This window comes from Cheilinus undulatus, linkage group 17 (genome assembly GCF_018320785.1).
Source record: "Cheilinus undulatus linkage group 17, ASM1832078v1, whole genome shotgun sequence".
NCBI lineage: Eukaryota > Metazoa > Chordata > Actinopteri > Labriformes > Labridae > Cheilinus > Cheilinus undulatus.
The window spans coordinates 12,412,709-12,433,754 of NC_054881.1; the positions used below are offsets into that span (position 1 = coordinate 12,412,709).

The 21,046-nt window shown below is 38.8% G+C and overlaps 1 protein-coding gene across 1 annotated transcript in view; it reads left to right on the top strand.

The window, feature by feature from the left end:
• Nucleotides 1-10,383: 10,383 nt before the first annotated feature.
• LOC121524927 (astrotactin-2-like) overlaps nucleotides 10,384-21,046 on the top strand; it is a 615,575-nt gene continuing 604,912 nt past the window's right edge. The window contains exon 1 of the mRNA XM_041810517.1: nucleotides 10,384-10,840. Coding sequence (XP_041666451.1) covers nucleotides 10,384-10,840 — 457 coding nt within the window. The remainder of the gene's footprint in view (nucleotides 10,841-21,046) is intronic.

Here is a 21,046-nt window from a genome sequence, read left to right on the forward strand (position 1 = left end):
CACAACAAACAGTGATGAGTGAGGGATTTAAAGTTAGTGATGAACCTCAGAGCTCCATGATACACCATGTCTAGAGCATGTAAACTCTGAGACGAAGCATGCACGTACAAAACATCACCATAGTCCAACACTGACATAATAGTGGCACTAACAAGTTTCTTTTTTGATTCAAAAGACAGGCAGGATTTGATCCTAAAATAAAAACCCAGCTTCAGTTTTAGCCTTTTTACCAGCTCCTGAATGTGAGGAGTAAAAGACTCATCAATCAAAATACCAAGATATCTGTAGCTCGAAACAAACTCAATCTGAGAACCCTGAGAAGTAATGATTGAAGACAGGTTTAGGGACTTTGATTTAGAGTTTGAAAACAGCATGACCTTAGTCCTGTCTGCACTCAACACAAGTTTTTAAGTCATAAAAATTCTGCTGAACAGAGTCAAAAGCAAGTTGTAACTGCGTGAGAGCTTGGTCTGGGGTGGGTGCTGAGCAGTATGACAGTGTCGTCAGCATTGATATAATTAATAAATCACAAATGAGGAGGGCCTCAGCTAATTCTGAGGGCAGACCAGCTTGTAAACAACAAAAGCAACAGTCAATACGGTTAAGTGCTCTGAAACTGAGGTTAAGGGTTCGACCTGTTTGGAAAAAATCAGGAGTGGATAGACAGAGGCCTTGGGTTTGAATATTTGCAATACTTCACTGAGTGCCCATCTTACCACGTTAAAAACATCCAAATAAATGTGGTGGTTATATTGAAGCGACCATGATGTATGCATATACATATTTTGTGTGTTACTTTTTCATCCGGGCTTTGTAACAACCCCGAATGACAAAAAAATACAGAAGAAAATGTTGGATTTGAATCACATTGAGTTTGATGTGTGTTTCGGATTACAGTTGGCTTAAAGGGATAAACAGACAGAGACTGGTTTTGAATTTTTTAACACGACGGAGAGAGGCTGGGTTTACGAGCAAATACACAAGGGACTCCTCTCATTTGTCTTCATTCATTGTGTCTTTGTTTATCCCGCTCTCTTACTTTCATAGTTTCCTCTTGTCTAAGTTCTTCCTATTTAAAAATGCACGCGAGAGATACAAAGAAGAGATGGAGGCCAACAAACAGAGGGACTCAGCCTTTCCCTCTAAAAGTCATAAACAAAGTTGACGACTTCTGACAGTTGCATTACTAGGTCTGCTGTCTGAGTAGAAGCAGAGCTTGTAGCGTAGAACTTATGGGATATGCTGTCCAAAAAACAAGGCTGAAATGTTCTTGCCTTTAGAGCTACCTCTAAATTGTTTCTGACACATATACACAGATTATAAAGCTGCTGTCTATTGCCCCCTTTAAAGAGATTATATACCCGTACCTGGATCTAATCTTTCTGCACTTTAAACGCCATCTTTCCAGACATATTTCTTGTAATTGCAACGTTACTGTGGATTTTAGAGACAAGCCAGGATTCCCTGCAGTTAATGAGACCTCCTTGTCGCTCAACCGGATCTGTAGCACAGCTTCTTGAGCTCACACGCCTGATTATTTCAACTTCTTTGTGTGTAAAATAAAGCAGCAGTGCAACAAAAAACTGACAAAACAGAAACGTATAATTGGAGGAACTGATGGTCCCATGAAAAAGAGTGTTGTTGTAACTTCATTGAGGCTCTGCCATAATTTCAAAGTGTTTGAACATGAAAAAAGAGTTTTGTAATTGCTCTGGCTCGGAGTACAAACGGATCAATTGGAAAATTAAAAATTCTGATTGAGGATAAAAAAAAGGTTATTAAGTTTTGTTTCACACTCTCACAGCTTGTAGGGCCTCTAGGCGCTTCATACATTTATTAAAAAGAATGTTTTCTTTCTCATGGCTTTTTGGAAAAGGATCAAGTAAATTATTTTGGTGCATCAAAACTGTTTGATATTTTTGAGCAACACAAAAAATTCAATAAATAGTTGGAGCTTTTTCAATACAAAATGACCCTGCCTTTATTTAAGGCAAGTGTCAATACAAGACGAGCCTTTCATTATTTTCATTCAAAACAACAGCAGAGAGGGGAGAGACTAAACATGCAAACCTACAGCCAAAAGAATATCTAGCTGTGCTGTGAAAACGTGTTTGCCACCTTCCTGATGTCTTATGTTTTGCGCATTTGTCTCACTTAAACACTTCAGATCATCAAACAAATTTTAATATTAGACAAAGATAACCTGAATAAATAAAGCACGTGTTTCAAAAATGATGATTTCATTCATGAAGTAGAAAAGACTTCAAAACCTACCTTATTGATGATATCAATGCATGTGTGATGGATCAGTAGCATTGGTGCTAGCGTGCTCGCTAACAGTTACCTCATTTTGGAGAAGCAGATTTGGAATGACCAATTCATGCCACTTTTCATCACAGTTCCCAGCTTTAACAACCCTTTTTCAAACATATTTTAGCCTCCTTTAACTAATTCTTGCCACTTAACCTAACTCTGCTCCTTTTTAACTGCTTTTCACTGCTGAAAATGTCCATTTTTGTGACAGGTAGGTTTGGATGGCTTTTTATAGTCAATGAAACAACACTTAAATTATGCATTTTGTATTTACTCAGGTCATCTTTTTCTAATATCAAAATTTGTTTGATGATCTGAAATATTTTGATGTGGCAAAAATGCAAAAAAAAAAAAAAAAAAATCAGGAAGGAGGTAAATACTTCTTTACACACTTTATATATTAGAAATCTTAAGTTGATTAACCTCCTGAGACCTGAGTGAAACTGGATCATAAAGCCAAATCACTCCAATAAGAAATTCCCCCCAAATTCTGTTTAAATTACTATAAATTTCCAACTAAATACCCACCTTTATCTATTTATTTATTTGTTTACTTTTTGCATCCCCAAACATCTTAAAATTCAATGAAAATAAAAATTCCCCAAAACATCCAAATAAATTCCTGAAATTTCTGTGTAATTCTTAAAAAAAAAAAAAAAAAAAAAAAGGACACCATTACCCCAAAATTCATCACCCCTTGATCCTGTACTGCAGGATGCTTTCGTAACCAAATGTTTGGGGGAATTTGTTTGGAAATTTTCCACATTTTTTTTTCTTTTTTTGCAAATTTTTGGGGATTAATTTTTTTTTTTTTTTTTTGTGGAATTTACTTTGAAGGTTTGGAGCATTAGCTTAAACTTTTTCAGGAATTGTAATGGCATTCTTGGCGAATTTTTTTTTTTATAAATCTTTATCAGAAAGGCTTACATTTGGGGAACATTTAAAGATTATTTTAAGAGATTTTTAAAATTTCTCAGGAAAATTCATAGATATATTTGATAATACCTTGTACATTTTAGGGAATTGGGGGATTTTTAGGAGGTTAAGGCATACATTTTTTACAGTGTACAGTAGAATAATACAATTACTACCACACTAATAATTATTATTATTTATTAGAATTATTACAATGCATGTTAATCATAGGAGCCTTTCAAAGAACCTGAGTTTACCTACAAGTTTAAGCTAAAAAAAGACTTTAAAATAAGCCAACAAAAATATACATAAGTAAGCTATGAGTTAAAACATTAAATAAAAGAGTGTGTAGGTTGTCTATGATCCTCAGATACAGATATCATTTTGTGGCGAAAACTACTTCATCTTCAAAGACAGTGCTTAGGTTTTAAACTTATTAGGTCCCACTTATCCCAAATAAGAGGGAGAAACTAAAAATAAGTTCCAATCTAAAGCTCAGGTCTCAGTATGTTAATGTTTAAAGCGTATGATGCTGAAATGTCTTTTAATGGCTACAGCATACTGTAGGTGAGGAGCAGAAGACAGCTCTGACTTCTCTTGTGTTGAAGACATTTGAGAAAGTCTTTAAGAAGAAAATTTTATTACAGGTCGATCTGTTGGAGTTTGCATATAGAGCTGGCAGAAGTGCGGAGGATGGTGTGGTCACTTTATTACACTTTTAGTACAAACATCTTGAAGGTCACAAGACACATGGCAGACTCTTATTCATCGACTTCTCTTCAGCATTTAACACCATCTAACCTTTTCTGCTTGGTGATTGGCTCTTACAGATCAGGACATAAGTGTTACCCCCCCATAGAAATCTCAGTTTTTTAAGTATTTCCCAAGTGCTGTTCAACAGAGTAAGAATTTTTCAACATATCTTGTCGTTCAGAATACCAATTGATAGTTGCCTTAACAAACTCTGTCCCTAAACCATGCTGATTTATGATACATAAAGCTCTAATGCTGACTGCTGACTCATACTTTTACTTGTGGAAGCGTGCATGAGGTCAGGGTTAGTGTGTCTGTGCAGACTTGCTCTTACTAATCAGGCACCATGTGAATCAGCACGGAGGTACTCAGGACTGCTAGTGTGGGAGCTGGGACAGACCGTGTGATGGTGTGTGTCAGCACCATGGAGAGAGGCAGAGGGAGAGTGTGTGTTTGAATATTTCAGCACCACGGAGAGTGGCAGAAAACCCTCTTTTTCTATGGTAATTCCAGAGGAAATCTTAACAAAGAGAAGTGTTTAAAGTGACAGATAAGTCAACTAAATTGAGTTTGCATGCAGAATTAGTGGTGTTTTGCTGTGTATCCATGTTGATGGACACTTGTGTTCCACTATGCAGTGCTCAAAGGGAGCGGTTGAGCTGCTTACAGGTAAGAAAAAAAATAAACAAGCTGTTCAAAATAGAGAGACAGCTTCAGATGTATCTTTGAGAGCTCAGAAAAAAGAATTAAATATTTTGTGAAACATTTTGCTCTGCCTTTTATCATGTTTGTTGACAACAGCATTATGATGGTGTCTTTTAGGGCATATTTTGTAATGTTTCTCTAAGCACAACAGCTAAATAGGATTCTTTGGCTTTATTTCATAGTCCTGATGTTATTTTAAATCCTTATACAATGGAAACTTACTGTTTAATTCAGTATAAGCCATGAAACCAGGGCACTACATGCTTTTAAATGTGTCAGCACCGAGGACAGAGCCCATAGAAACAGAGGCCTCAGTAAAAATGACTTTTTTGGTTCTTTCACTCCTTAGCAAAAGAAAAGAGGTTCCATCAAAACTGGGTTATTTGCACAAGGTCATGCATCACAGTAGATAGATGTAGTCCATCTTTTCACTTTAGGGTGTCTCGTTATGTGGCTGTATGTTCCATGGTTGAAATCACAAAAAGTGGTGTCTACCTACAAGTCATCCAGCCTCCTCTTAAAAGCGTCAAATGAGACCAAGCCATAATTTGTTCTAGGCAGAGGGAGCAGAAAATTTAAAGACCTTTTTTTTCCAAGTTCATCAATGACCCTTGGCACAGACGGTAAGAGGACATCCTGAGAAAGAAGAAGACAAGTTCCAGAGCTCATCTAACTGATGAAGGTCAGAGGAAAAGAAGGTAGAAGACCAATAATTAAAACATCTTCATAGTGCAACCCAAACATAGAAGTTGCACCAATTAGCCTCCTTCAGTTTTAAATTTTTTTGCCAAAAAGTGGCAAAAATGTTTAAAACTGCACCAGAAGAGGCAAAAACAGGTAAAAACAGTAATGAAAGTGGGTTGCAAATAGCAAAAATTGGTTGAAAGTGGAAAAAATAGGCAGGATACAAAAGTGGAATGTAGTATGACTCAAATATGGGCATAAAAAGTGGTGAAAATGGGTTTAAAACTGGCATAATGGCTAAAAAAGTGTCCAAAAATGGGCAGAAAGGTGGCAAAACAAGAATTAAAAGTGCCATAAATGGGTTATATGAGACAAAATGGGTTAACAGAGGCAAAAAGTAGGTGAAAGTGTTAAAAATGGGTAAAAAAAATCCATATTTAGGCTTAGAAATTGTAAAAATGGGTTGCAAGGTACAAATATTGGCATAAAAATTGTGAATATATTTTATATAATGGGCACAATGGATAAATAGTGTCAAAAATGTGTTCAAAGGGGCAAAAATGGGTAGATAGAGGCAAAAAACAGTTGAGAATTGGGTAAAATGGGTAGCAAAACAGAAAGAATAAGTAGTAATGATGGGTTACAGGTAGAGAAAATGGGTTCAAATTGGCAAGACTGGGCGTGATAAATAGTAAATGTTAAAACTAGGCAATTATGGGTATAGAAAATGCTGGAAAGGGGTTAAAGACTGGCATAATGATTTTAAAGTGTCAAACATGGGTGGTAGGTTGCAAAAATGGGTTAAAAGTGGCAAGAAAGTGTAGAAATACTGCAGAACAGGACTAAAAGGTGTAAAAAAAATAGGTAATTGATGCAAATAACAGTCAGAAAGTGGCAAAAATGGATCAAAAGTGGCAAAGACAGGCAGAAAAATAAATGCTTGAAAGAGGTTAAATAAGTGGCAAAGGATGGATTAAAGGTGGCAAAACTGGCACAAAACGTGTTGGAAAGGAGAATAAAAATGGGCGCAAAAAATGGGCATAACAAGAAGTGAAATGTGGTTAAAATTGGCACAATGGGCATGAAAAGTGGTGAAAAGGATTAATAGACGAAAAAAATTGGTTGATGGGGCAAAAAAAGGTTAGAGATGCAAATAGTGGCAGTAAATGAAAAAAAACAGTCCAGAAATGGAAAAAATGGGCAAAAAATATTGGAAAGGAGTCAAACAAGTGGCAAAATGGGTTGACAGAGGCAAAAAAAAGGTTGGAAGTAGGAAAATGGGAAAGAAAGTACAAAATCAGGTAGAAAAACATGGTGAAAATTGGGTTACAAGTGGAAAACATGGGCAGAACAAATGTTAAATGCAGTTTGTATGGACACAGGGGGTATAAAAGTGGCTAAAAGGGGTTAAAATTAGCAAAAATTGGAAAAAAAGATTCAAAAACAGATTCACGGTGTGCAAAATTGCTGAAAAGTGTCAAATAAAAGTAGCAAAAATGGTTAAAAAGTAGCACCAAAAATAATTTCCACATCAGAACCCAATAACAGCTTGGCATGGTTTTTTTAAGCTCCAAAATGAGGAAACTATTAGCCAGGATGCTAGCACAAATGCTACTAATCTAACTTACACTGCATTAATATCATCAATAAATCAGAAATGGGGAGGCCCATTCTCTGGGTTTGTCAGGGGTCAGGCAATTCTGTGGGCAGGTCTGGTTTCAATAATAATACAATTCAGATTAACACTAAAGTATTCATGATCTATTAACTAGATTTAAATACAGAGAAGTTGAAATAAATGATCTTTTCTCAAATATTAATAGAGAAGAAAAAGCTCCTAATGTCATGTTGAAGTAAGTAGAACAGACTTCTGGCTATAAACTCCAATCTTATTTACATACACAGTAGTTCTTTATGAACTGTACTTATGTAAAGTACTCATATTACTGAATTCATTTCCTCCTTGCCCTTGTTTGTTTAATGTAACCTTTTATATTACTTTACAGAACACGGTGTGATTTTTCTATGCAAATTGAGTTTTCATTTCAGGTGCAGTCACCCGAGGTGATTTATTTCATCCAGTTTGAACTCCTCTCCTTTAGGTGAAACTTCACTTTCAGCTGAAGTAGACAAATTAATGTAGCTTTTACATTGAAGAGAACTGTTTTAGGTTGACAGTGGGTGTATACGTAAATGAGAAATCGTTGCTGTTGAGTCTTTCGGGCATGCTAAATGAAGACCTGAGGCTAAAACAGGAGCATGCATGCATCTGTTTTTAAGTACTGCTTATACTCAGTGAGGCTTTTTAAAGTCAGTGCAGTGTGTTTAACATTGATCTTCTACTTGGACCAATAAATTACAGACTGTGCCTTTGGCTGCCCAATGAAGATTTGGCCCTAAAGTGTTTGAAACAGAAATACATGATTTCTAGAGGTGCCTATCATGCACCAATATTGTGCGAAATTGACATGACAAGCTTGAGGGAAAGCACCTTTTAGATAAGGTATAAGAGCAAACTATATAAACATTAATTAAAGAAGAGAAGCTAGAATAATAAGGTAAACAGTAAACGTCACTTTATCATTAAAGTAAAAGACAGAAAAGAAAGATTTAATCTGAAAGTTATAAAATCTTGAATTAAAAAAAAAAAAAATCAGAACAAATCCAAGGTGTAACAAAACATTTTTCTCTCTGTCTGACTGATGAATTATGAGCACCGCCCGAGGCAGCTGACTGAAATAATTGACTCCGTGCAGTTTCAACAAAACAAAACAAAAACAGGCATATTATAAATTTAAAAACTGAGATATCAAAGGGCAAATATTTCAATACACCTCCTAGAATAAATGCAATCCATATCTAAAGTTCTTAAAGTGCTCAGAGAGAAAAATACAGAGTATTAAAGTTAGTAAAACCAATCTAATGGAGGTATCACTGAATATTCTTGAAGAAAAGACAGCCTGCATCACAGCTCTCCATTGATGGCAACAAGCCAATCACTGTTAAATATTCTGAGGTGGCCAATCAGACTTTGGGAAGAAGTATGACCAATCTCGACTGATATTCTTTGTAAATCAAAGCCTGAAACAAAGCAGCTAGAGGAGAAAAGGAAGGTTATTAGTGCTGCTATTGTGTGTTGCATGCTTCATCTTTGTTCATTCAGGCATAATTGTCATTGTTGTTTTGGTTCTCAGTATGTCTGGGTAGATCACCCCTGTTCTAGACTGTATAATATCTGTAGTACTACTTTTATATAGACTACATCCCATAATGTAAAAATCTACCATAGATATTATATTATCCATGTTATACAATATAATGTCAATCATATCATGCAAATAATAATCTGGGTTCTGATTTTGTTCAGAATCTTAATATCCTAATTGATCTCAGAATTCAGGCTTTCCTCTCAGTTTGAAAATAAAATTTTCTCAGAAAACCTTTTTAGTCACTCTTAATTTAATCCCCAGATTATGGCCTTTTTCTCAAAATGCTGACTTTAATACAAGAACAATGACCTTTATTTCTTGGAGTTTAAAAAAGAAAATTCTCCCAAATGTTTTATTTTCAGTCAGAATCGTGACTTTATTCACAGAAGTATAACTTCAATCCAAGAATTATTACTTTAATCCAAGATTTTGAATTTAATCCCAGAATTCTGTCTTTAATCCAGGAAATCTGGATTGTTTTGTTTCAATCCTGACTTTTATCCTGGAATACTGATTTTAATCCCAGAATTCTGTCTTTAATCCCAGAAATCTAGATTTTTTTTTCTTTAAATCCTGATTTTTATCCCAGAATTCTTACTTTAACTCCAGAATTCTGACTTAATTCCTAGAATTTGGATTTTAGTCCCAGAATTCTGACTGTAATACCAAAGTTTGGGATTTTTTCTTTGAATCCTGACTTTAATCCAAGAAAACTGACTTTAATTCCAGAAATCTAGATCTTTTTTCTTTAAACCCTGACTTTTACCCCAGAATTCTCACTTTAATCCCAGAATTCTGACTTTAATCCCAAAGTTTTTGATTTTTTTTCTTTGAATCCTGGCTTGTATCCTGTAATTATGACTTTAATCCCAGAAATCTGGATTTTTTTTTCTTTAAATCCTGACTTTTACCCCAGAATTCTGACTTTAATCCCAGAATTCTGACTTTAATCCCAAAGTTTGGGCTTGTTTTTCTTTGAATCCTGATGTTAATTCCAGTATTATGACTTAATTCCTCGAATTCTGACTTTAATCCAAAAATACTGAATCTAATCCCAGTATGACTTTATTCCCAGAAGCCTGTCTTTCATCCCAGAAATCTGACTTTAATCCAGGAATTTCTGACTTTTTCTTTGAATCCTGACTTTTATCCAAGAGTTACATCTTCTTATTCTATTCCTAGAATACAGTCAGAATTCTTACTTTAATTTTTGTATTCTGATTTTATTCTGATGATTTTGATTTTTATCTCTAAGTTGGATTTTAGTGGCCAATAATGAATTTATTATTATTTTAAGGGCATCTCTCCACTCCACACCTTCCCCTCGGCACCCCCAGGCTCTTCATTGTAGACTTCATGTTATACCTTTTATAATGGGAAATGTTATTCTGCAGTGAAGACTATTTATTTATTCAAACCTTGAAAACATTTCCACCTAAAGTACAGGTTAAATAAAGAAAAAAGGAAACATTTCTGTATTTCACTCTTGCTAGAGAACTATTTCTCTGCCTTTTCCCTCTCTCTTTTTTAGGAAATAGCCTAAAACGCTGTGTAGAGAGTACTAAGTGTTAACTCCCTCTCTCTGTGTCCTAAAAAGGAGCCGTGCTTGTCCATGTTGGGATTATTTGTTGCCCCACACTGTGAACAGACGGATATGTGAGAGGAGCCGGGAGATGTCATCCTCACTACACCTGTGCTGCCGCCTCCTGGACGGACGCGACTCCTTTGCAGCGACTGTACTATAAGTGAACGGACAGCTTATGAGCCCCACTCAAAGCGAGAGAACCACACAAACGGAGCGGGGATGGCGAGGAGACCACTGCTGCACCTCCGCGTCCTTCTGGCGGGGCTTTTGCTACTGACAGACCCTCTGACAGTCCGGGCAAACAGAGGGGCGACGTTACCGGACGAAGAGAGAGACAAAGAGAGCGACGCGGAGACGCCATGTGAGGTGAAATCTGTTACCGTGTCTACGCTGCCCGTACTCCGGGAGAACGAGTTCAGCTTCACCGGCGGAGCCTCGGGGAACGTGGTCGGAGGAGGCGGAGGGGGAGGAGGAGGGGGTGCGGGAGCTTCTTCTTCTTCTGCTGGTGCAGGTGGCGGTGGTGGTGGAGGAGGAACTGGGGGAGGAGGAGGAGGAGCAGCAGGAGGAGGAGGAGGGGGGGAATCCCGACTCCTGTTATTCGTTCGGACCGACCTACCTGGGCGAATTTCCGTAATGGATGATCTTGACAACACCGCACTTCCGTACTTCACGCTGGGTAAGAAACTGCTTTGGTGTCTGTGTTTTCCCTCCAAAATGATGACCAGTCAACCCACCCTCACTTAATGGGACCTTTCACTCTCTTCAGCTGTATCAGTATCCCGGTTCATGCTTTTATACTCCCACTCTTTGGCATTAATCACCTGCCCTGTCTCCATTAGCTTGTTTGGTCGCCACCTACCAGCTGAAAAGTTCAAATAATCACAATTTTCTTCCCTTTATTTTACTAAAGCTCTGCTGCCTCTGTTTGAAATACAAACTACCCAAAAAAGTACCACTCCTGTTCAAGTATCGCTCTCCTTTTGTGTCGAGCCTTCTCATTTTGTGGTTAAACATGATTATGACTTCAAATTTCATGCATGCCTTTAGTATGGTGCCCTAATCAAGGAGAGCAATTTTGCCCTGCAAATAGGCGTGAAATTGCTGTTTTATTCTCACATGAGAATTCAAGCTTTGCTTCGAGTTTGATGGAATAAAAAAGGGTAAATTCAGGGCGAGGTGTAATGGGACAGTTGGATTAAAGGGGGTTATTTTCTCACCCCTATGAATGAAATTAAAAACTTTTTCTCAGCGCCATGGCTTTAAAAGCATGTAATGAAAACTGCATGCCCTTATTGGTGTGGCATCATATAGGTGGGCTGGGCAAGCAGCAAGGTTGACCCTGTAATACATGAGGTAAGGGTTATAAAATAGTTAAAGCTCAAAGTTTAGTATTTCATAAAGTGGTGTACTACTGCAACAAAACAATCAAGTTAGTTTTTCATGCAGTCCTGACTGGGACAGCAACATTTCGGGTGATCGGGACAGGTGGATAAAGCTTTTGCTTTAAAGAAAATGATCAACTTAGTATGGCTCAGTATGACTCAGATAAGTGGGTCTTAACCTGTTAATTAGGGATGCCCATTGTCGGATTTTTGCTGATATCCAACATGCCGATATTTACAGATACATTAGCCAATACTGATACTGATAATGTTATAGAAATGGAGTTCAGACCTTTAACTTAAGTCCTGAAAGCATAAGGACTGGGAACAGACATAAGACAATGACTACAGCTGACATAGATCCGTTGGCCCTGCCTAAACATACACTAATTTATTCTTATGACAATGTATACAGCCTACTGTGGCCAATATTTTTAGCCAATATTGGCTGATATCTAAAGCTGATACAGACAGATTTGTATAGCCGGTATTTCCAGCTGATATAGGTTGATGTTCTCGCCAACACAGGCTGGTACTTGCAGATGATCTAAGCCATTATGTTTTGCCAACCAAGGCCTATATTTATAGTTCACATAGGCTGATACTTACAGTCAGTATAGGATAATATAGCCAATATAGGCCCATGTTTATAGCCAAAAAAATGCTAATTATGGTCGTTACAGGCGGATATTTACAGCTGATTTTACTGGGTATGTAAAGCCAATATACTGACGGTTGATACAGGAAAATATTTACACCCGATATTGGTGATATTTACAGCACATATAGGGCTGTTTTTAATTTGATTTAGGAAGTAGTTTAAAGCAGATATTTACAGCCATTTCAGGGTGATATTTACAGCTGATAAAGACTGGTATTTACAGTCAATGTATATATTTGTTTACTATTGATAAAGGCCAATATTTACAGGTGATAAATGCTGATAGTTACAGCTGATGTAGGCCGATACTCACAGCTGTTACAAGCTCATATTCAAAGCCAATTTAGGCTGATATTTACAGATGATCTAGGCTGATATTTAGAGCCCAAAATAGGCCAATATTTACAGCCTGAATAGTTAATATTAAAAGGCAATACAGGGGGATATTTACAGCTGCTATAGGCCAATGTTTACAGCCAGTATAGGCTAATGATTAAAGTTGATATCCACAACTGATTTTGGCTGAGATTTAAAGCTGTTACTGGCCAATCTTCATAACCCATATAGGCCAATGTTTACAGCTGTTACTGGCCAACATTTATAGTTGTTACAGGGAGATATTTACAGTCAGTATATGCCAGATAACAGTCTATTTAGGCTGATATTTACAGCAAGTATAGGCCGAAATTTATGCCTGATAGTTGTTGAAACTTACAGCTGATATAAGCCAATGTTTACAGACGATATTGGACAATACTTACAGCCAATATTTACAGCTGATATTGGCTGATATTTACAGCTGATATAGGCCAAAGTTTACAGCTGATATAGGCTGATACTTAAAGCCTATATAAACTGATATTTACAGTTGCACTGGCTGATATTTAAGCCATTATTTACAGCTGACATAGGCCGATATGTACAGTCGGTAAAGGCTGATATGTACACCTGACATTGGCCGATATTTACAGCTGATATAAACCAATGTTTACAGATGATATTTGACAATACCTACAGTCAGTATAGGCCAGTATTTATAGCTGATATAGGCCGATATATACAGCAGATATAGGCCAAGGTTTACAGCTGATATAGGCGGATAGTATCAGTTGATGTAGGCTGAAGTTTACACCCAGTATTGGCTGATCTTTACATCTGATATAGTCTGATATCGGCTGTTGGCAAAAATATCTGCCAACAATTACTGTCAACATTTTAAGCTCAGATCTGACAACACTGATATCATGCTGATAATATCATACTTCTTGACTCTTAATTGCTAATTCCAAATTCCCCTATTGCCGCTACCATTCAGCTGGACATTTCTACTATGAGCTTTAAAATGCTTGATCGAAACACTGAATCAAAATATTGGATTATAGTTGTAATTTTCAAGGTTTTTGAAGATTCACAAGGTTTTGGGAGCGTGCGCCTCTGGGAACATCTCCATTTGAAGGGCCATGTACCCCTCCATTCAATCAAGAACCTATGTGAATATGCAAAATTTATGGACTGGGCTAAGAAGTAGGTGCAAGGGGTTATTGGGAATTGAGCCATAATGTGCAGACCTTTAATCAACCTAGAAATGTTTGTGAATTTTGCTGTTTGTCTTACGCTTATGCTAGGTAGCAAGAAAAGAGGGAAAGGCATTATGATGTCTTGCTTGTACATTTTAACCAACATAATAGCCTGCATGGCCTTGCTTCCATAAAATGTAAGTAAATTCTCATTTCAAGCACTATTGGAGCTAAGTTAATGCATATGTGAAAGCATGCTCACAGTAGCCCTTAACTGTGATTAAATGCTACCAGAGGAAATGGCTTTGGATCTATTTCCAAAAAAGTGCAGGTCATTACACATTCAGACTCACATAAATGCACAATATGTTGGACTTTTTCTTCACATTGACGTCAAGAAAGCTAAGACTTAAATTCAGAAACTGTCCCAACATCCCTGAATTCTCCCTACTAAAGGGCGACACGTTCACTCTCCTTTTTTGATGGTTAAATCACACATAACTGTGTGAAGCTCAGCACCACACCAGTTTCTGACAGGTCATCTGGAGTTCTCAGTGGAAGCCATTTATATCAAATGGATGTGGGAATAGCATCCCTGATTGGATAATCATCGTGTATATAAAAGTGGGAAAGTGTTCCTACCTGAGCTGACACTGACAATGGAGATTTTTGCTTTGAAAGAAAAGGCAGAGTATGCATGAAAGAAACTTGCTTACCTTGCATTTTCCATATTTTTCACTTATGTCACAGAGTCATACGAGAGATGGATGTGCCTATACTTCCTCCTCTTTGGTGTTTGAGCTAAGATAGTGCAGGAGTGCGGAGTGTGTTTGGCTCCGAGTGCTGTTTGTTAAATGCAATAAGCCACACAAGGTGGGCTGTAATTGCAAAATGCTGAATGTTTTCCAGGGCTTGTGTATTTGCTCAGCATAACAGGAAACCTGCTTCGACAAAGATTCATGCCTCGGTTAAGGTCAGCGATGAGAGAGTCCGTGTCTCATTACTACATTTTAAGACTGTAGGTCTGCTAGCTTCTCTTTCCCTCCCTCTTTGCCCGGTCTCGGTGTCATTCACAGTATCAGGAGTGCCGACTAAACTGGCTGCGCGAAGCAAAGGCAGGGAAGGAAAGGCAGGCAGGCAGAGGGCTGGAGCATTAAGCCAGTAAATCACTTTCTATTCTCATTAAGGACAGCCGTTGACTGGTGAGAAAGGCCTCTCTGTCCTCCCAGTCAGCCAGCTAGCAAATTTGCTGCTTCACCCTTGCAGTGCAGGACTGCAAAGCTGTGGAAGGAGGAGGAGGAGGAGGGGAAGGGCTGTAACAGTGTTAATACAAGCATGTTGACCAGATAGTCAGATTAGGAATGCCTGTGATAAATCAGAGCTTTAAAAGTACTAAAAAACACCATTTTAATTCTAAATTTATCCAACTTAAACAGCACTTACACCACATTTTTTTACATGCAATAACGAAGTTGAAATATTTAATTTAAAGCTCCTGTTTGGAACTTTCAATGTTTGTCCGTAAATCTCATTTCTATCTTTGGCAATCAAAGCTATCACTCACTTTGTGAATATTTGCTTTTTAAAATGTAAACAAAAGGCTGTTTCACTAATGTTCTGTGAATGACTTAGTCCGACACCAACCCTGCGGCAGCAGTTAAAGCCATTTAAAATTACAACAAAGAATCAATTTTTGGTCTTATTTCCGGAGGTAACAGCTTTTATGGTTTATTTCATACCTCGTGAAACTCTCCTCACAGGAGCTTTAAATATGAGCTGTGAGGGTGTCGGTTGAAGCCAGTGCCTTATAAATGGAGGCAACAGTCTTCAATGCAGAGGCCGTGGATTTGCGTTTCATTTAACATCTTTATGGCCAATATTAACCTTGTTGAAAAGCATCAGTCATTGCAAATCTGTTGTCATCTTATTCTAATGCTGCTATTTGGTGTACCTGCAGTTATGTGCAAAAGTTTTCAGCATGTAGGGGCGCTAAGGATTCATCACAGCAGTCAAAGTCAAGCTCGACAGCATCTCTTTGATCCGGGCCTTAATACGCCCAGAGACCACTGGCGGTTTTCAGGCCCTTAGGGCATCCACAGCACAGCCAGGGGCTCGTGGCAACCCTACTCCCCCCTCAGACAGTACACTAGGTTGTGTTTACTCGCCACACCCTTCCCTTACTCTGCCCTAAAGGGTGAGGTGTTGACTTTGTTATTTTTTCAACAGATTATTTTCTCATACCCTTGCACATACGCAAGGACATCCAGAGCATGACGTGGGTTGTTTCAATCCTTCTTTATTCCCCATGGTGACCACAGGAAGCTTATTTGCCAAATCTACATCTTATTACACCATCCATTTTTAGCTTAAACATGCCTAAAAGTTCTGCACAGTACTGCAACTGGGAACCCAATATGAGATGTTTTACTGAGCTGAAGAATTTACCTCTTGGACAAACTGATCTGCTGCATGGCCAAATGTGAGAGAAAATAATGGCAATTATGGAATTTCTGGTTTGGGAGTCCCACACCTGTTGTAGGGTAACGGCAACAAGGAGAAGGAAAGGGACTAAACTTTGACCCAGATAAAAGTCTGATGAGTTTTGTTTCTTCTTTGTCAGTGAGATCCACGCCACTCTGCTGAGAGCATCTCTGTCTGCTGTCATACCTTTAAAAACATGTCATTCTAAGATGGACAAATCCCAGATCAAACTTTGAAAGGACAGGAGGAAGTGCTTTAAGTTCCTGCATGGTCTAATCTTTTATAAATTTTGTTTTCTGACAAGACTCTCTTCTTTGAAATAGCATCAAAATGATTGGTTCCATCAAGTTTTTGCACTGTTGTAGCAATTTCCTGTAGCACGCTCACATGAATCAAATAAAACATTGGCGAGTGAATAAAACACATCTCGACAGTTATGACTTCTTAGACTCAGACAAAATGTACTCACGCTGTGTCAGACTCAACTCATGAAGTGAATAGAATAAAGAGGAAAGCTAGCAGAGCAGCGAGCGTTCATGCTCTGCTGAAATTAAACAATGTGGGACTTTAAGTCCGTGGTATTTTATGCCCTTCATTTGGAGAGGTTGAGAGTTGCACTGGAAGGGAGTGGCATCGAAATACGACACTGAAATCAGTGTTTTGATTTGGTTCGGTAGGTATTAGACGTGTTCGCACCAGTGCCACGTTGGTATCTGACTTCGGTATTCATCCCTAATTGCAGCAAGCAATTGGGACCAACATCAGCTGTGAAAACAAAAGCAAGATCAGGTTTTTTTTTGCCAAAGCATGACAACATGTTCTCACCCAAACTTTGTCTGATGCAGATTGTACAGGGTTTAGATTAAGGACGTTCCTAGGCGCCCATTTTCCCCATTCAGCTAAATGCCTATTAAATGTGTTTGACAGATTAATCTAAAGAGTAGAAAACCCTTAGAAAACAGTCAAATTCATCACCACGTCACTGTGTTAGTGGGTGTGATGTGAGCGTGATACACTCTGTACAGCGTGGCTAACATTGGCAGCTAGCTCCACCAGCAGATTGATATAGTGCATTGATATGTGGCCTCTTTTCACTTTGATTGAGTAGTTCAGTAGTTTGAAAGAGCATTATAGGCTGGGATTTGAAGCCTGTGTTTGTAAAGAATGAGAGGTAATTAGTTTAACTGACTTGTAAATCTTGCGCTGACTAATTTGATAGAAGAATTTAACTGTTCATCCACAATCATCTCTAGTTTGGATGGAGGTTTTTATCCATATCTGCCACCATAAACCAGCTATTTCAATATTTCCTGGATTAGATCAAGATTGTTTTTTTGTTTTGTTTTCAATTTTATCAGATGGCACCTCTGTAAACATCACAAATCTTTTCCATTTTGATAGTGCTTCTCTATATAGACATCACTTCCTGTCCCCCATGTGGAGATCTTCACTATATCGTTATGTCATCTGCATACATCCTTTACACCCCAGTGAAACGTTTGTATTTTTACACCCGACACTATCTGAACACAACATACTCCTGTCACCTTTATTTCCATACAGAGCTCTATATCCAGCAGCGTAACACACGAGGTCAAGCTGACAGCTTCTCTTTTGATGGATGTAGCAGCGGCAGAGCTCTCCCTGTGAAATGAAACATTGTACAAAGACATCATGAAATAACACAGCGTTGTTGATTCAGTGGAACAAAATGAACGGAGTGAGTTACACAAACACAGTGGATTTTTATTAGCAGGATTAAATTTGCAACATTAATATTCCACCTTGTCGTTTTCTTTCTTCTGCCAAAACATGATTTTTAGCTTAACAGAAAGCACATGTTCTGTGGGCTAAAGCACTTCTTCACTCTCTTTTCTCACTAAACCTTATATGGGACCTTATATAGTGACGGAGGCGTCCACCCACTAACACTTCATTCAGCTGCTGAAGTGTCTGTTCTGAAGCTTTCAGAAAGCTGTTAACATCCATTCCTTTGACAGAGCGGTCTAACAACTCTAACACAAGCTGCCTCTGGAATTGTCATCTGAACTTGGGAGAAGACAAACCCAAAAAACAATGCAAACAGCTTCTGTTTACCACTTCCTGTGAGAAGAGAGGATTAACATATTGAAAGTTGTTCACATCTTTCCTCTTACATAGTGGACATTTTGACCTCTCCTGCTTAAAATAACATATTTCAAGCCTCTATTTTTAAAACAGATTATCGAGCACTCTCCTTACTTCATCATGTACCAGTAATCCCTGACTGCCAGTGTCTGACGCTCTGCTACATTCTCCCAGCATCGACCACGTATTACTGCTGTAAGTCTTGTGTGTAACTCAATTCACTTACTAATTTTTGAAAAGGGTACCACAGAGATCTCCTAATTAGCCAAATGCCATCCGAGCTGTAATGAGCACAGGCTTGTGTCAGATTCTCTGATGCTGTCAGATGTCCGATTGTTTTGTCGAAGCGACCAGTCAGAGGTGAAGAAGGAGGGGTGGGGGTAAAGGACAGCAAGTCTCTCTTCCTACTGTGGCCTGCCTGCTCGGCTTTGATTTATTACCTTAAAGTGTCGCGGAGAACGGATGAGCGGAAAGGGCAGTGCAGAGGAAATGTGCAGGGCTACTTCCCCTCCCCCATGGTGTTGATCCGTGCGCCTGGCTTTATTTTATGTGTTAGTAGATAATAATAAAGCAAATAGACAGAAAGCAATGTGCAGAGAGCCTTTATATTTAATGTGAGCTTTGGAAAAATGATACAGTTGCTATGTTTTTGTTCTTTAGTGTTGATACACTTCATTAAGCTTTGAAAAAAGACTTTCTTTGTGAGACATTCATGGAAATTAGTGATTTCTGACACGGTATGGAGATTTGCAACACTGTTATCACCGATTCGAATGCATGTGTTGTGATTTGGTGCACGCACAAGGCATAAACTATGCAGCCACTAGTGTAACAAAGTGATGTGTGATGAACAGCAGCTCAGATGGAGTCTGTTTTGCTGTGCCGCCAGAGAGCAGCAGGTTGCATCTGAGAGATCAATATGAAGCACAGTAATAAGGTAAAAGATTTTTACCTTGTGAAGTTTGCTGCCTGTTATAACAGCAACATGAGGAGAATGTTGCTTTTGCAAAGCTACTCTGCCAGCCGGTCTGGGGCTTTAGTACAAGCTTGACTCCCTGACTGTCGTCAGCCTAGCGCTGCAACGACTTGTATTACAATGGTCTAAACATCTGTTTAAAAGTGTGTTTAAACTGATGATCTGCTTGTCCGTGATGATTCAAGAAAGCAGGTTGTGGTAAAAAAACTAAGTCAGAGACTCAACTGTAGACTCTGAAGTAGTGTAAACTCATTGGTAACCCTGCCCTGCTAAGCTAACCTAACCTGACACAAGCAAAATATTGACATTCATCTAGGAAAGTTCCCATAGAGAGTGTTTGGGAAGAGCAGGACTTTTCAACAAAATCTCCAAAGGTGATTGGAGGAACGTTCTGTCCATCACATTCATGATGGGCCGATCAGAATGACAAGACAAAATGATGTTGAGCGCATGCGCTACTCTTGAGCTGACAGGCTAATGCTGCTGTAGATTACTAATGGCAGAGCTCCTCAGTGAATTAAATTGATGCCAAGACCAGTGGGGAGACATGCAAAAAAAAGCTACAGCTACCTACAGCTACAGTACTGTGCAGAAGTTTTAGGCATGTAGAGCGCTAATGGTTCTTCACGGGTCCTGATGTTCCACAACCCCAAGCTGAAGAGAGGAGGGATGGTGGCCAGAGTCAGTGTCAACACATTTGATATACATGTGTCGCTCAGCAGCCAAGGTCGAGCTTAACAGCATTTCTTAAGACATACAGAGCATGACCTGGGTTGTGTCAATCCTCCTTCCCGCTCGATGGGGCCCTCAGCTGGGTGTACTACTGCCTAAAACTTCTGCACAGTACAGTACATCCGAGCTAATGGCTACCACGTCAGCAACCATTGGATACACCGTGAAAACCCCACCTGTAATGATCGCAAACTAATGCCAAAACAGACCGGGAGAAGAGTGAAAACATCTTTTCTGTCACAAAAACTTTCAGTGATGCTTTCTGCACTTGTTTTTATAAAGGCATGCCCATTTCAAGCAAAACTGCTGCTGTGGCTAAGTGTGAGCTGATCACTCCACTAGCAGCCATTGTATACAACCACTCACACAACATCTAACCCTTTCCCTCACAAACTAATGCTTAAGCAGATGAGCTAAAACATCTTCCCCATAATGAAAAGCTTTTAGTGTTGTTCTTACTCTTTTCAGAAACATGGTGCAGCTCTAGTGATACTGATGCTATGCTAAAGCTACATCCAAGGTCATCTATGCAGTGGAGGCAGCCATTAGAGTTGGCTTTGAGTACAGCTAAACCCTGCCCATAGCTACCACCTCGTTCCCCTTAAATGATGCTGATTGGTCCAAACAGAGTGCGGTTCAGCACAAACAGGATTGGAGATTTTCAAGACGGATTTGCCTGATGACAGAGATGAAGTCTAGCAAACCCATCTGCTTTGCAAGGTTAGTGATACGCTGAATCGGTGATAATGATACCCCTGACTTGGGGTGGACTGATTATTGGCCTGGCCAGTTATTGACACTGATATTTGGCAAACTGCTACTTGTGTGTGTCTTCCACTCTGGTTTTGTTTGCACTCTACAGTCTCAGCTAATTCCCTGCCCACAAAACTATCTGAATGGCTTGATGTCCCACAAACACAGCCAGTCAGCACTGAACTGCCTGGGTGACACTGATATAGGAGCATACAGCTTCACTTCCTGTTTCCTGCTGCTACAGTCTTATTTG